At 38.1% G+C, this 17,428-nt stretch overlaps 1 protein-coding gene across 5 annotated transcripts in view; it reads right to left on the reverse strand.

Moving 5' to 3' along the window:
* The window catches only part of TLK1 (tousled like kinase 1), a 163,477-nt gene that overhangs the window by 65,561 nt on the left and 80,488 nt on the right, over window positions 1–17,428 (reverse strand). For all 5 annotated transcript variants that reach the window (XR_010591303.1, XR_010591304.1, XM_065560762.1 and 2 more), the window contains exons 4-10: window positions 16,733–16,808; window positions 10,201–10,247; window positions 9,603–9,695; window positions 4,521–4,610; window positions 3,569–3,661; window positions 1,997–2,107; window positions 235–371 (exon numbers count right to left, since the gene is read on the reverse strand). Coding sequence is in view for 3 of the 5 variants with exons in the window: in XM_065560762.1 (XP_065416834.1) it covers window positions 235–371; window positions 1,997–2,107; window positions 3,569–3,661; window positions 4,521–4,610; window positions 9,603–9,695; window positions 10,201–10,247; window positions 16,733–16,808 (647 nt within the window). In the remaining 2 variants the exon portion in view is untranslated. The remainder of the gene's footprint in view (window positions 1–234; window positions 372–1,996; window positions 2,108–3,568; window positions 3,662–4,520; window positions 4,611–9,602; window positions 9,696–10,200; window positions 10,248–16,732; window positions 16,809–17,428) is intronic.

The following is a 17,428-nucleotide window of genomic DNA, read 5'->3' on the forward strand; positions in this document are numbered from 1 at the left end:
TTGTTAAAATCAAGTGAGGCCCAATCATCTTCTTTCAAAAAACAACAGGATTTAGCATTCTACATTCTGTCAGTTGATTAAGGGAGTTCTGTACTGTATTCTGAAACTTCAAAAAGTAAAGTGAAATACTACACATGAAAAGCAGCTCCAATCCTAGAAGCTCTTAGTAATAAAAAAATCCACTGGAGGGAACTGACAATTACTGAGAATTTTAAAAACATAACATTGACTAACTTCACAAGATTTTGAAATGCAAAGCCATCTGTCCACTGTTCAGTAAATGAAGCACCATGTCGAACTGTTGTAAAATGCCCGAGGCGTAGTCTGTCTTGCATACTCTTCTCTCTGCTTGCCAGCTTTTCTTGTGTGCTCTAAGAAAATCAAAATATTACCAGTTTTTCTAAAGTGTTTAAAAGTTAGCAAACACACAGCCCCTCCCTCTAATGTCTTTTTTTGAGTAGTAGATAAAAGAATGATGGATGGAAATAAGTTTCAACTACTCATATTCCAATTAACACTGCAAAACCCATACATGTTATTTTTTCTGGATTATACATTATCAGAATGGTTAAAAATTCTGCAGTAAGAATTTAGCTATTATTCATAATAATACATGAGCCAAAAAACCCAAGCTTGACTTTACTTGCAAATGTGCCATGGAATTGAAAGAATGAGGGAAGAAGGCAGGGGGAATTTGAGCTACCTTTACACTGTCACAATTCAAGGCTGCTCAGCAGGCTGGTGTGTCGCCAGCACAAGAGCTGCCTATGGGATGCTCTACACCAGTGGTTCTGAAAGCCGGTCTACCGCTTGTTCAGGGAAAGCCCCTGGCGGGCTGGGCTGGTTTGTTTACCTGCTGCGTCCACAGGTTCGGCCGATCGCGGCTCCCACTGGCCGCGGTTCACCACTCCAGGCCAATGGAGGCTGCGGGAAGGGTAGCCAGCACATCCCTCGGCCGTGCCGCTTCCCGCAGCCCCCACTGGCCTGGAGCGGCGCACCGCGGCCAGTGGGAGCCGCGATCGGCCGAACCTGTGGACGCGGCAGGTAAACAAACCGGTCTGGCCCGCCAGGGGCTTTCCCTGAACAAGTGGCGGCCTGGCTTTGAGAACCACTGCTCTACACTCCAAAGTAGCCCACGCTTCCCCAGTATGATGAACAACAGGCCTGCTACATCCTGTTCCCAGCATACCCTGGTTCTGGGGCTAGCAATGGTGACAGCATAGATATTCAAGGTGACCCTCCATTGTGGGAATGCTTCCGCAGTCTCTTGCAGCAGAATGTATGCACAAATTTAGTTTCTTTTCTTAATGTCCTGACTTGTCTTGTAATCATTGCATTAAACTAATTTTTGTATTCATTTTCCTTGACTTTTTGGGGTTGTTTTTAAGAAAAGCAGTATTGCTAGTGTTTAAGAATGTTGGCATTAAATTTGAAGCTCATATCTCATTTAGGTGAAAGGGATGGCAGAGGGGTAAGTATCTGCTTTTGCTGCTCTTAATATTAAGCTACAGACAGAAGGCAGCAGTGGACTGATTTACAGTGGAAATTCTCCTAGCTCTCTAACGTGCTTTTCACAAAAAGAATGTCCCCAGTTAGCATGTTCAGAAGTGGTTTTTCAATCACCTGTAAATTTATTTTAAAACAGTTTGCCCAAAGTTCAGAAAAAAGGCTGAACACCATCCAGAGGAAAAGCCATATGCTAAGGTCATATCTTTTATGCTAAGCAGTGACTGAATTATTAGTGAGCAAAAAAATGTTTAAGTTCAAAAATGCATTTTTTCCACTCTTCCATATTTCAAAAATGGCTGAAGGGATTTTTCTCAAATTTAAAATTAATTAGTTCTGGACGGAGACCAAAAACTTAGAAAGTTTCAGCCCAAACAGAAAGTTACGAGCAAGTGAAAATGGGGTGGAGGGTTTAATAATGGCACTCCAAAGGTAACTATCTATAGTGCTTTCCACCACACACACAGAAAAAAATAGTGTACCACCTTACCTTTTCAATCAGAAGTTTCTTGCTCATTGAAATGCATTTGTTTAACCTTTCTTTATATTTTTCAAGTAGCTTTTGTTGTTCATCTATTTGTCTTCTAAGATCACAGTTAGCCTAAGAACAATATGAAAAAAAGTCTATTATATTTCACATCAATGTTATTTTATGGAAAATACTACAAATCAAAACCATAACTATTATCAATACAAATTTATAGCTTCAGTGACATGCACTAAAGCAGAATGCCTACATATATAGTAATATATAAACAAAACAACCCTATTCTCAGTATATCAGCCTCATCAGATCTGTATAGAGATGGCCTTACTTTTTTCCCCTCCCCAAAAGAACCTTTAGATCCATCATCATTTAAGCTGCATACTAGAATGCTACCTACCATTACATAGATTTAAATTGTATCTTAATATTTAAGTGTCAGAGGCATTTTATCAGATAAAATATGTAAATAAATATATCTTATCTAGTACATTAGTACTAGTACTTTTCCACCCTTCCAATATTAAATTGGAAGCTCAATTCTAGCTCCAGTTCCTCTTCACACAAGGGATTTCAGGAGTCAAATGGAAATACAGTAATCTCTTTCATAACCCACAGTAAAATAAAATTTCACACTGACAAATTCAAAATATCTGAGGAGTGGAAGGGAGTGAAAAGTTTAAAGCATGCTGTTTATATTCATATTATGACCTAGGAAGACTGGAGTTATGTTGTTCTAGCTATAACATAATGGAATTTTTGCAATGTTATCTTTATTACTTCTATACAGTTTAGCAGGTAAAGACAGAAACATACAAGATTTTATGAACATATATTAGATAAGATATATACAATTTGTGAAGTTATTACAATCCCTTTTACTCATCTCCTTTAAAGGCTTCTATTTGTTCTATCTGCACACTGTTGTCTGCTTTTTGTCACATCCTGTTTGTCTAGAGGTTGATATAGTTACCTCTGCATCCCTACTACTTCTGGAGTATAACCACCCCAACTCCCTTACTCTAGTACAGGAACTTTCCAAAGTACTTCATTTTTTTCTCGTTATAGGCAGTTATTTTGTACCCATTTTGTACTTCTGTCATGGTAAGCTTGAAAACGTAGGTAATAAGAAGTTGTCCTACTGAGGAATGCTTTACTTTACAATTAAAACAAGAAATCTGTCAAAATATATCAAGATTTGTAAAAAGCCAAAGAAATTAAACTAACACACTGCCATATACAATATCATCCTTGTCTGGAGGTTGAAGAAGTCTATAACCATATTTAATAAGTTAGATGTGCCAAAGACTTATTTCTTTTAAATGCTGAAGCAGAAAAAAATGAGATTCATGCACTTAGTTATTGCATAGTATATGCTGCTTTTCAGAAAAAGTATTTATGCAGATTTTAGAGAATATTTTAATCTTCGCAAATCTGGTGTTTTCTGTCATATATTTATATTGAAAGTTTAAAATATTTTCAGCTTTATAACTTCATATTATAGTACAGATATTTTCTATATACCATCACTAACTGATATTTTAAATAGACATCTTTTATTCAGTCTTTTACACTTACCCTGAGCAAATCATCTATACGACCTTCTTTCTTTTCCAAGTCTTGATTTTTATTACTTTCCAGTGCAGCTAATTTCAGCATTGTGAGATCAGTCTAAACAAAAACATTTTCAAATATTTAATTCCATTCTTTGGCAGATGTAACACATGATTTTCCTCATTTTTGTATCAATATTGTTAATCATTTTAAATTATTATAATTGTCTTTGTCCATTAACGGGCTGGGCTGAGTAAAGAGTTTGGATGAGCCACTTTAACTGATAAAATTCTTCATTAATTGAAAGCCAATCCATTAAAGAGCAATTAATTTTCTTTTCCAGTAAGGGATGAACACAACATGGCTTGAATGAAAAAGTCTACTAATAATACTGTGTTAAATTGTCTCTATTTGGTCTGAAGTGGTATCCCTCTAAGTAAGGAAATTTTAAACTGACCAACTGAGAAAGACAGAGGGTCAGAGGACTGGGCTGGACATGCCAAACGAAACAGCAGTTCAGCAATAAGCATGCTACAGAGCGTAAAAAGGATTGCCATTTTAATTGACAAAGAACTTCGACTTTTAGTTCTGAAATGGCATGTTGTATCTGACCCTATCTCATTGTCACAGTGGTTGCTATCTTAAATACCGATAGAGCTAGAAACCAACACTTTAAGATCAAATGACAGCCTGAATCTTGAGCAAAAGGTACAAAGCATTCATCTAACTCTAATGGTTCATGAAGTGCTATGCTGGAAGTAATTTGAGCGCAAAATGGTAATCAGAATGACTAGCAGCTCATAATTTATCAAGGACAGAAATGTTTTTGCAGACCACTACAAATGCTTGCAGAACCTGTAAATTTTCTAAATACTGGTCTTGAACCAGTTATCAGCCATGAAAATAAATGGTCACTGATCAATGTTTTCATGTATTCTAAAAATGACATAGGAAGTGTCTACACAAAAGTGTTTACCTGAGTGATTTTAAATGATAACTGTTTTGGCTGTGTAACAGGGTGGTCCCCAAAAGCTAATGCAGTAGGAGAAGGACTATTCTGTTGAACCTAAAATACATAAACAAAAGATATCAGCTTCAACTTGAAATACTCAGATTGCAAAGTGAAAGTATTATGAATGTCAAGTATCAAAGGGATAGCCGTGTTAGTCTGGATCTGTAAAAGCAGCAGAGTCCTGTGGCACCTTAAAGACCAATAGACGTATTGGAGTATAAGCTTTCATGGGTGAATACGTCTGACGAAGTGGGTATTCACCCATGAAAGCTCATGCTCCAATACGTCTGTTAGTCTATAAGGTGCCACAGGACTCTTTGCTGCTATTATGAATGTGTATCTCAAAATCCTGTGAAAATAACTACTTGACTGTTGGTTGTAATTAGCACAGTAAAATACAAAACATGGAAAGACCATACTCTAACTATATGACAGATCTATCTTTGGAGTATTGTATCTAGCTGTTCACCATGCAATTGATCAAGTGTGTTTTGGAGAGGATGCAACATACTCTAAAAGAACTATGATTGGATCCATTTCAAGGAAAAAGGCTGAGAGATTTGGTCTTATTCTCTATGGAATAGGAGCTATTAGAAAGTTTCTAAAGACTGTTACTTACCTTAAGAGGAATAGAATAAAGTTTGTAGAAACAGTCACAATACATATCAATTCACACTAATGCTCAATTAAAAAATAAAATTTTGGCATCAAGCACAGTAGTTAGATAAACAAAGCTGATCTAATAATGACACTTGTATACCAAGTCTAACAACTTTTGTCTGGTAACAAGTAGTATCGTAAGCTTGCCTCCTTTTCCAATGTCCCTTAGCTAGATTTTTGTGAGGCTTTGTCTACACTACACACCTTTTAGCGACACGGTTGTGCTGCTACAGCTGTGCCACTAAAAGGCGCACAGCATAGCTGCTGTTTGTCGGCAGGAGAGAGCTCTTCTGCTGACAAAAAACTTCCACCCCCAATGCGTGGCAGTAGCTTTGTCGGCAGGAGAGCGCTCCTGTTAAAGTGCTGTTCACACTGGCGCTTTTCGTCAGTTTGTCATTCGAGGATGTGTGTGTCTGTGTGTTTTTCACAAAAATGAATGACAAAAGTTTTGTCCTTCAGTTTCCACTGTAGATAAAGCCTTAGATTAAGTCTGACAACTCAATAATAACTAAACTGGGTTTCCTTTAGTTTTGGAGGGCTTCTCTGTCATTGGGAACTCAGAACAGGGGAAACCTGTTGTATATTATGGAACCAGACATCACTAAGACATCAGTCTGAAACCTCTAAGGGAGGGAGAGGCAGAGCGGCGGCAGCGCGCTCAGGGAGGAGGCAGAGGCAGAGTGGAGGTGACCAGGGGCAGGGAGCAGTTCCCTCTCCCTACCCTGATATAACACGGCCTCACCTATAACACGGTGAGATTTTTTGGCTCCCGAGGACCGCTTTATATCAGGGTAGAGGTGTATTAGGCTTAGACTTGCATGTTTTGTTTTATTTTGCTTGGTAACTTACTTTGTTCCATCTGTTATTACTTGAAACCACTTAAATCCTACTTTTTATACTTAATAAAATCACTTTTGTTTATTATTATACCCAGAATAAGTGATTAATACCTGGGGGAGAAAACCTCTCTCCATCAGTGTTATAGAGGGCAGACAACTTATGAGTTTACCCTGTATAAGCTTTATACAGAGTAAAACGGATTTATTTCGGGTTTGGATCCCATTGGGAGCTGGAGATAGGTAACCTGCTGAGTGGTTTTCAGTTAAAGCCTGCAGATTTGGGGGTGTGGTTCAGACCTGGGTCTGTGTTGCAGCAGATTGGAGTGTCTGGCTCCACAAGGCAGGGTTCTGGAGTCCAAAGCCATCAGGGAAAACGGGCTCAGAGGTAATTTCAGCACATCAGTGACCGAACCCATTACAACGTCACCTGAAAGTGAGAAGAGGCATTCGCCTGGCACTGTTGTAACTGGCATTGCAAGATATTTACGTGCCAGATGCGTTAAGATTCATATGTCCCTTCATGCTTCAACCACCATTCCAGAGGATATGCATCTATGTTGATGACAGGTTCTGCTCAATAACAATCCAAAAGCAGAGTGGACCGATGCATGTTCATTTTCATCATGAGTCAGATGCCACCAGCAGAAGGTTGATTTTTTTTTTTTTTGTGGTTCAGGTTCTATAGGTTCCGCATTGGAGGGTTGGCTCTTTTAAGACTTCTAAAAGCATGCTCCACACCTCATTCCTCTCAGATTTTGGACGGCCCTTCAGATTCTTAAACCTTGGGTCAAGTGCTGTAGCTATTTTTAGAAATCTCACATTGGTACCTTCTTTGCATTTTGTCAAATCTGCAGTGACAGTGTTTGCAAATCAAACAACATATGCTGGGTCATCATCTGAGACTGCTATAACATGAAATATATGGCAGATTGTAGGTGTGATGCAGTCTATATAATTTTATAAAAATATGCTAATGAGTGAATATAATGTAACTGGAATATTCTTCATGCAAAAGGTCTCTTGTAAGGTATTATTACAAAGCTTATAATCTACTCAGTGTGATCATCCTATTTGTATAAATGTACCACTCTTGTATATGAAACTAGAAATATGAAATATAACTCTGAGGGCCTATTGTAATTATGCAAAGTGTGGGCCATTAATGGTGGTTTGGAATCTTGATGACTCCCATTAACCAGGACAACTGTCTGAAGATGGGTGTGTTTTACCTGTAAGTCTTCCTGTATATGTGTGTGCTGGCAAGTGGGCAATGAAGTCTTGCAGGGACATGTGATCATGTCACCTGAACTGGAATACATCTCTAACCTGGTGCCTTTCCATTGAGAAGGAGGGGGTGGAAACCCAGAGAGGGGCAAAGGATTCCCGCCTTATGCAAAAGATATATAAAGGGGTGGAACAGAACAAAGGGAGGAGAGGAGCCATCATGAAGAATCCCCTAGCTACCACCTGAGTTGGAACAAGAGCTGTACTAGGGGAAAGAATTGTGCCCAGGCCTGGAAGGTGTCCAATCTGAGGAAAAAACTTACTGAAGCATCTCTGAGGGTGAGATTATCTATATTACGTTTGACTAGACATAGATTTGCGCATTTTATTTTATTTTGCTTGGTGACTGACTTTGTTCTGTCTGTTACTACTTGGAATCACTTAAATCCTACTTTCTGTATTTAATAAAATCACTTTTTACTTATTAATTAACTCAGAGTATGTATTAATACCTGGGGGAGCAAACAACTATGCATATCTCTCTATCAGTGTTATAGAATGTGAACAATTTATGAGTTTAACCTGTATAAGTTTTATACAGGGTAAAACGGATTTATTTGGGTTTAGACCCCATTGGGAGTTGGGCATCTGAGTGTTAAAGACAGGAACACTTCTGTTAGCTGCTTTCAGGTAAACCTGCAGCTTTGGGGCAAGTAATTCAGACCCTGGGTCTGTGTTGGAGCAGATGGGAGTGTCTGGCTCAGCAGGACAGGGTGCTGGGGCTCCGAGCTGGCAGGGAAGGCGAGTAGTAATAGTCTTAGCACATCAGGTGGCAGTTCCCAAGAGGGTTTCTGTGACCCAACCCGTCACAGTGGGTAAAACAGAGCAGGGAACATACAATTCTCCCCCAAGGAATTCAGCCACAACTTTAATTAACGCACTATTTTTTTTTTATCATCAGCATGGAAGCAAGTCTTCTGGAATGGTGGCTGAAGGATGAAGGCGCATACAAATGTTTAGCATATCTGGCACGTAAATACCTTGCAACACCGGCTACAAAAGTGCCATGAGAACACCTGTTTTCACTTTCAGGTGACGCCCGTAAATGTAAACAAACTTGTTTGTCTTAGCCATTGGCTGAACAAGAAGTAGGACTGAATGGATTTGTAGGCTCTAAAGTTTTACATTGTTTTGTTTTTGAGTGCAGTTATGTAACAAAACAAAACAAAAATCTACATTTGTAAGTTATACTTTCACAATAAAGAGATTGCACTACAGTACTTGTATGAGGTGAATTGAAAAATATTATTTATTTTGGGTTTATCATTTTTACAGTGCAAATATTTTTAATAAAAAATAATATAAAGTGAGCACTGTACACTTTATACTCTGTGTTGTAATAGAAATCAAAATATTTGAAAAATGTAGAAAAACATCCAAAAACATTTAATAATTTTCAATTGGTATTCTATTGTTTAACAGTGCGATTAATCGACAGCCCTAATATATAGCAAAACTCAAACATTTTTTGAGCAAAAGAGTGTAAGGAAGTTTGGAGATCAAATTCTGAAGCTGCCAACAAGTAGAATAAAGTGGATTTGTCCATGGGGGAAACAAAACAGAAATGGTCCTTCCACCTGGAGTTAAACAAAGGCAAGTCCAACGTTGACACTACAAGCCTGTATATGAGGGGAAACTATTTATTTTCAAATTAAATCCCAACTTTCAAATTTCAAAACATTACTAGTAAGGAGAGTTAAAAGGGATACAGTAGTCATGTATTTAAATTTAACTAGAATCTGTTGGTTTACCAGCATCTTTGCTTATAACAGAACAACCTGGATTGCTCACTATATCCTTCCTAGTAAAAAGGACTAAGAAATTTTTTTGTTAATGTGTGCAGGGTAGATGTGAACAGATGCTATTATGTCCAGTTTTTGAAATTACTTAGTGAAAAAGTTATGAATTTATTTTAAATAAATGACTTGGAATTCAACAACCACCCATACAGGTGACCATTTACCTGAAGTTATACAGTATAATTATTCACTTGGAGCTTCCCTTCAGATTTTACAACAATGTTTCAGACAGTAATCCTAGTTTATAAACCTAAAATTTACTGAAAGCATTTTTAAAAATTTGAACTTTATAATACTACTTGTTTGGTTTGAAGAAATAGATTTCTTCCTGAAAATACGTTTAGAAAGTTGCACTATTTACAGTGATCATTTATAATCAGCAATTCCCAATTAAGGTTACTTTCAGTGACTGAAAACTTTTGTACTGTAGGCTGAAATTGAACAGATTAATAGTTCAAACTTACAGAAGAAGGGGCGGAATGTGAATGTGAATTTTGAGGAGAACGGATTGCAGGAGATATGCCTCTTACAGGACTGGAGCCGTTTCCACCTTGGTACTGAAGAGGAAACATTCCCAAAGAATTAGTTAACATTCTTATCGAAAATGGATGTAAGACAAAATAATAATAATATCACTTATTGTATTACTGCACAATCTATATGTCTAAAGGAAGGAGAGTGCAAAAAACTATTCAAGATGTAGCTTTCATTTTTTAAATAGAAATTTTACAAACACCTCCAAAGACATTTTAAAAACTAATTATTTTAAACCGTCCATTCCCTAGTCCTTTTTCAGCTCCAGCAAGACCAAGAGAACATTTAAAAGACATTGCTAGCTCACAGTGTAGACATGACTTGTATGTGTGACTTTTGTATAGAAAGCCATGCATTTTATGTTTCTAAATCAAAGCAGGTGACAATCCAAACAAATCTGTTGCCTGAGTAGTGCAATACTCTTTACATTTATGCTTGTGAATTTAACTAAATTTAGTATCTTATACAGTTACTTGCAACATGAAAGAAATCAAAAAAGTAAATTTTCCAAATAAATAAAAAACTTACTTCAAAATAGTCACTAATTTTGTGACCACGTCCCCCAATACTTTTCCCTGAAGTTAAAGAAAAAATTAAAGACATTAGAAGTGACAAAAATAGACCACTATACTTACTACAGAGGTGAAAAGTACACAATATGTCAAAGTCTTAGAATCTGCTAAGCAGTTTTCTGCGGCTTGGTGAGTCAATGGGTGATCTTTCTATCTAGATATTCATATGACATCCCATCAGCACAGCATCTGAGAACTCCATGCACTTTAAGTAATTTATTCTCACATCATCCACATATCGCAATGAAGTATAATTATGCGCTTTTTTTTTTTTTTTAACGTGAACGGCAAACTGAGGCACAGAGAGACTGACCAGTTCAACTCACACAAGTCGTCTGTAGTAGAGAAGCCAGGAATTAAATTATCTCTCTTAATTCCCACCCCAGTGCCTTAGCCACAAGACTATCCCCATCTAATATGATGAGATGTTCATCATAAATGTTGGCAGACAAGAGATTAGGTGCCAAGCTCCTCCACATTTTAGGCACTCTGTCTCCAGGCTCACCAGTCAACGACTTGCCAAAAATGTCAAATCTGGCTAGCCTACAACTCACTTTCTATACTAGTCCCTTTGCTCAGTTCCTCAACCTGAGTGGGTAAAAACAGTGAGGACAAAATCTAACTTGGGGTAGGCAACCTATGGCACTCGTGCCGAAGGCGGCATGGGAGCTAATTTTCAGTGGCACTCACACTGCCCAGGTCCTGGCCTCCAGTCCGGGGGGCTCTGCATTTTAATTTAGTTTTAAATGAAGCTTCTTAAACATTTTAAAAACCTTATTTACTTTACATACGACAATAGTTTAGTTATATATTATAGACTTAGAGAAAGAGACGATCTAAAAACATTAAACTGTATTACTGGCACGCGAAATCTTAAATTAGAGTGAATAAATGAAGACTCGGCACACCACTTCTGAAAGGTTGCTGACCCCTGATCTAACTAGAAGTACAGTACCAATTTATGGAGGCAACAACAAATTACTGACCAGCTAACTCAGTAGGCTGTGACAGCTGGGGCAATATAAAGGTGCAAAGGGGCTGAACAGGGAGTAGAAAGAATGAGTATCACCTTGTGGAGATGATAGCATCTCTTTTCCCCTTGCAAGTCAGTCAGTCAATTCCAGCAGGGGAAGTTAATCAGAGGCTTTAAACCATTGCAGGGACTCTCGGATCATGAAGAGGGAATGAGACTTTCTGAACTCCTGTGTTTGAGACAGGGTACACCTTCACTGTCCCACATATATCCAAACAGTGTCAGGGGATTTCCTCTGGGCTTTGGTGATCGGACAGAAGTTGGGGGGAAAAATCTCCTGGTTCAGGTGAAAAGAAGAAACTGCTTTGGTAAGGAAGCTATAACAAGTGCAAAGCATTAATTTTTCCTTAAGAAAAACAAGACAGTTTTGATAGCAAACAAATGCCATAAAAAGCAACAAAGAGTCCTGTGGCACCTTATAGAGACGTATTCACCCACGAAAGCTTATGCTCCAATAAGTCTGTTGGTCTATAAGGTGCCACAGGACTCTGTCGCTTTTTACAGATCCAGATTAACACGGCTACCCCTCTGATACTAAATGCCATAAACTGTCAGCTGAAGGCGACCTCGACTAAAGAATTCCACTTTCAAGGAAAGCACAGTAAGAAGCACCAAAGCTAAGAATTCAGCAAGGTTTGAGCAAAGCACTGAGCACCCTACTGAGAACCCAGGGACTTCACAGGAGGCTTAAGATAGGACACAACCCTAAGGAACTGGTCCCAATGGGATGAGTCCTCATTGTGTATCTCTAGTGAAGTCCAAAGAAAGAAGGTAGGTTACTGAGGAGGGAGCAGGAGAGAAAAGCTCCACAGAGGAGTAAGTGTAGTGAACTGCTTGGGGTAAATTAGGGTAGAGTCCTTCAGTGTAGAGAACAGGTGGGCTTTGTATTCTTTTAGGTCCATGCATTGGTCTCAAGATTAAGCACCTCTGGCTCTCCCTCAGAACCAAGGAAGCACCTTGGGAATAGGTAAGGGACCTGGGAAAGCACCATAGCTCTTTTTCCCCTGCTGTTCTAGGCATTTTCTCTAGAATGAATCTAGTGGGAGTGCCCTAAAGTGAGGGGAGGCCACTCAATACAGGTTTACTCCCATTGGCAAGATAGGAGACTGCTGAATTGCTGACTAGACAATCCAGACACACCGGCAGTGATCGTTTGCAGGAAGCACCCACTGTTAGGCTACACTTTCCACTTCCAGAGTGTCTGTCTGTTTCCTCTGTACTATCTTTCATAGTGCCTGTGCTTGAGGTCTAAAGACAACACATCGATGTGAAGCACGTTTTGTTTTCCTCACTGAGAGGAAGGAAGAGACTGGGAACAGTGCCTGAAAGGGGAGGGAGACTGCCTATCTTTTGCTCCTCCACTGCTTGACACCAGAAAAGAAGAACTGCGGAACCACACTGGGGAACCAAGCCACAGAAAATTTATTTAAAAAAAGAAATACATATGCATTTGTTTTCCAAAAAGTGCATTTGATATTTCAACCATTAAGCTTCTAGAGGTTTTTGTTCATTGGTTTAAGGTAAGCACTGCCATGAAGGTGCAGCTGTCTCTTACAATTACTGTAGACCCCATTAATTGTCACATCATGGTAGATATACAGCTGTTTCAAATTAAGCACTCAAACCTATTATCAGACGCACCTAGAAATACATTATGCTAGGAGATATTCCTCTATTTCCATTAATTGCCTTTACAAAGCATACAAATCATTATACATTTAGACATATTAGGGCAAGATGGTTTATTGAGAAACCATAAGAGATCAGGAAAACAGAAAGATGTGAACAAAGGAAAGAACCAGAGGGAAGCTTATGCTAACAAATCTGTACACACCTGTACAGAACACAACAGTATAGTCCCAAATGTATTGTAATCATCATGCTGAGGGACAACTCAGTAATAACTAACTCTACAACACATTAAGTTATTACAGTGTACAATGCAACTTATATTGACTTATTCTGCCATTAACCAATTCTTACAGTTTTTGAAACACATTAAACAAACCTGTTCCCTTAGAATCACCCTACTTAAGCAGGATGGCATTTAATCACACAGTTTAGTGGATTCCACCACATACTGCAAGTCTCTTTCATAAAAGCCATTTCCCTACACTTACCTACCCCCTACTCTTCATGATTTCAGTAAAGAAAGAGATGGTTTATCAAGGTTTTTAAACAAATGCACCATTTTACCACTTTCTCCGTCTCCAAACCAGTCTTATCCCTTCAGGTCAGCTTTTAGATAATAGGCAAGAAAGGAGTTTGTCAGCTGAAAAGCATTAAAAGTGATCGGTAAGGGAAAAAACTGGGCTTTGTGCCTTTGCTTCTTTATAAGGAAGGCCAGAAAGGTCATCCTATGCTATAAACAGATTTTTTCTGCTTGTTTTCACATTTGAAATTCATGTCCTATCTAGCATGGAGGACACTACTGCCTTGTCTACATTAGGATACTCTGTAGTTATAAAGTTCTATTGGCAGTAACAACATTGTAAACAGGGCATAAGAGTTTTTATTACCAGGTTGTCTGCTCTAAGAAATGGTTAAAGTTTCCTGCTTTTACTACCACTTGTTCCACTTCATCAAGGGCAGCAATGATGGGAGCACTAGAAGGGCAGCTGTGGGAAATTTCCCAAAAAAGTTTAGAATAGGCAAAGCCTCTGTGAGGTGACTGTAGCACAACAGTTAAGAGACCAAATGTCGAGTAAGTGAAAGGAGAGGCTGTCAGATTGTCTTAAACTATTTTTTTTAATTAGAACAAAATATATTATACATTTAAATAGCAGTAAACACTCAAATCAAAATGATCATCTAAACGGAAGTATTTTAACACAACATATCTTCCACTTTGCTTTTTTGGCTTAACATGGGAAGGGATAGCCTACACTTCCCTGAAAAATGTAAAAAAAATATATATATATTGCAAGGCAAAGTTAGACTGTCAGCATTATTCTTTACATCATGCATAAGTAGCTAGAGGAGAAATTAATCTCGAGGACACACTAAAAAATTTCCTAGAATAACTTCAATATTAAAAGAAATGGATAAAAAAATTGTTTTATAATGCAAGCCAGTTATTTATTTATTCATTCTAGTTTTCAGAGTATCTTCTCTAACAGTTAACATTAACATCTAAAGCATTATAAGGAATGCAGCTGCCTCCATTGTTTTATATGCCGGTGATGTCATCAGCTATTGCAGGGAACATATAAAACCCTAAATTCAGGTCTTGGCAAGACATTACAAGAAAAATTCCAACTTATTTATCTGTATGTGTGAAATATTGCCACTGTAGCATCAAGCAGATCAGAGATATTTAATAGAAATCAGTTCCAGAGACATAAGTTTTCATACCCAAACAAGTGACTGTGATTTATCAAGTGACTTAAAACCATGTTAACATTAAACTATGCAGTCACAAATTAACAAATTTCTCCAATCCAAAAATACTTAACATCCATTTGAAGGAGTTCTCTATCTTTGCTCCCAAGAAGGCTCTGTATTTAAAGGCCCTAAGCTCCCACTCCATCCCAAGTAATTTCCTGGACAGGTCATGCCTTATCAGTCACTCTGGTAAAGGGAAGGGGAACATCACACTACATTGTCTTTATGAATAAATCCCATAAGCCCTCAGAGTTGGCTCCAATTTCCTTTTAATCAGCTGACATTCTGTTCTTTCAGTTGCCAGAGTCACAAATTTCCCATGTGTACATCACCAAGGAGCCTAAAACCTACACCATCCTGCTCAGACTGGTAAATATACCCTTAGCTGGAAAATCAGGTGCTAGTGGCAGCTAAGCCACAGTATTTTAAAATAGCAACCTTGATCATTAGAATTAATCTACATCGTTTGAACTGCCAGTTCAACAGGCCTACCAGTGATTAGAACAGGTAAGTATTCAAGTATCAACTCAGAGGCAGAACAAGAACCAACCACAAAGACAAAACAAAAAACACAGTAAATGACCAAGAGGCAAATGAACAATGCTCCTGGCTTATATATTTGCATTTAAAGGGATATTTATTAGTTCAAATAGAACACCAAAACAATAAAATAGGCCCTGTTCTCACAACTACTTTTTTTTAATATGCTAGATAGTTACCCACAGACTTATGAGTCTCTACCATTCCTGCCCTAAAAAGGTCACCTTAAAATGAGACAGGATATTTCAATGAACCACATACTTGTCTGAAAGAGTACCAATTAGTAAGTATCATGATGGTGTTTTGAGGAACAAGCATGTACTTGTCCACTAGGAAATGGACGGAGAGCACCACACATTTCACAAAGGCTAAACCAGGGGTCAGCAACCTTCCAGAAGTGGTGTGCCAAGTCTTCATTTATTCACTCTAATTTAAGGTTTTGCGTGCCAGTAATACATTTTAACATTTTTAGAAGGTCTCTAAGTCTATAACATATAACTAAACTATTGCTGTATGTAAAGCAAATAAGGTTTTCAAAATGTTTAAAAAGCTTCATTTAAAATTAAATTAAAATGCAGCACCCCCTGGACCGGTGGCCAGGACCCAGGCAGTGTGAGTGCTACTGAAAATCAACTTGCATGTCACCTTCGCCACGCATGCCATAGGTTGCCTATCCCTGGGCTAAACAGTCACTGGATAGTAACAATTATGGCTGGATTCAAGTCAAAGCCAAGCCACATCAGATGGAAGTCATCTATTTCACTCTACTGATTCTCCCCTCACCCCCAATTATTCTAATCCTCCCCTGTGAACATTTGTTGGATGGAAAAAGGTCTCTCAGGACAATAATGGAAATTCATCTGAAAATCAAGCAATTGAAAACTTTAAAACCATGAATTCCTGCTCATCAGCTGGAATAAGAAAAGTAACTGTGGAGGCACACTAGTGAGAAGAATTGTTGTGGTTCTGAACAAATAGGTAGAATGTCACAATGGCAAGGGCGAATTGAAGCCATGCAAAATTCTTTTACACATATAACAGCTCAGATACAGAATCTACTTGCCTGTTCCTACCCAAGATTGATAATGGGGAAAAAGATATATTTTATTCACCATTTAAAAAAATCCCTTGTCTCATGCAATGAGTGTAGAACTCTGTAAGGCTGTCTAAGGGCTTGTCTACACAGCCCCAGAGTGCAGACTACTGGGTGTGAACTGTAGTGAGCACTAAAGTGTTGCACTTTAACTGTCCTGTGCAGACCCTGCTAGTATGAACTAAAAGATACCTAGTTTCTGTTAATGTAGTCCTGTTTGAAACACAAACTAGATACCTTCTAGTTTGCGCTAGCAGGGTCTACACAGGACAGTTACAGTGCAAAACTTCATCATGCAATGCAATTCATAACCTCATAGTTTGCACTGCAGGGCTGTGCAGACAATCCCTAAATTTCATGTGTTCAAGCAAATATAATTTGACTAAATGCATATAATACCTAACTGATATGCTAAAATTCAAAAAATGTTTGGTGTACCTTGGCTGCTTTCACTCTGGTTCTCTGCTTTCCTCTTTCTTCCCCTGGAAGGTTCTGATTGTTTCTTCTCTGGAGTCTACAAAAAGCAAATTAATGTCTTTAAATGCAAAAGAAACTGATCCAGCAACAGCTCTACTTAGTTATATTATTGTTACATGCAGTAAATAAAAAATCTCATTTTTAAAACATGGTCTCAGTTCAGCATGAATATAATTTCAGATTTTAACTGAAGGAAAAAGATGACAATATGAGTACTTACTCTTGTACTCTCTCCCTTCAGAAGGTTTATTACACCTGTGTGTTGTGTTTACAGTAGAACATCAGAGTTACGAACACCTTGGGCATGGAGGTTATTCGTAATTCTGAACAAAACGTTACGATTTGTGTTCTTTCAAAAGTTCACAAATGAACCTTGACTTAACACAGCTTTGAAACTTTACTATGCAGAAGAAAAAATGCATATTTTAACTATCTTAATTTAAATGAAACAAGCACAGAAACAGTTTCCTTATCATGTCAAATCTTTTTTTTTAAACATTCCCTTTATATTTTTTAGTAGCTTATGTTTAACACCATACTGTATTTGCTTTTTTTCCCCCATCTCTGCTGCTACCTGGTTGCATGCTTCCAGTTTCAAATGAGGTGCGTGGTTAATTGATCAGTTCATAACTCTGATGTTCATAACGGAGGTTCTAC

This window comes from Chrysemys picta, chromosome 11 (assembly GCF_011386835.1).
Source record: "Chrysemys picta bellii isolate R12L10 chromosome 11, ASM1138683v2, whole genome shotgun sequence".
NCBI lineage: Eukaryota > Metazoa > Chordata > Testudines > Emydidae > Chrysemys > Chrysemys picta.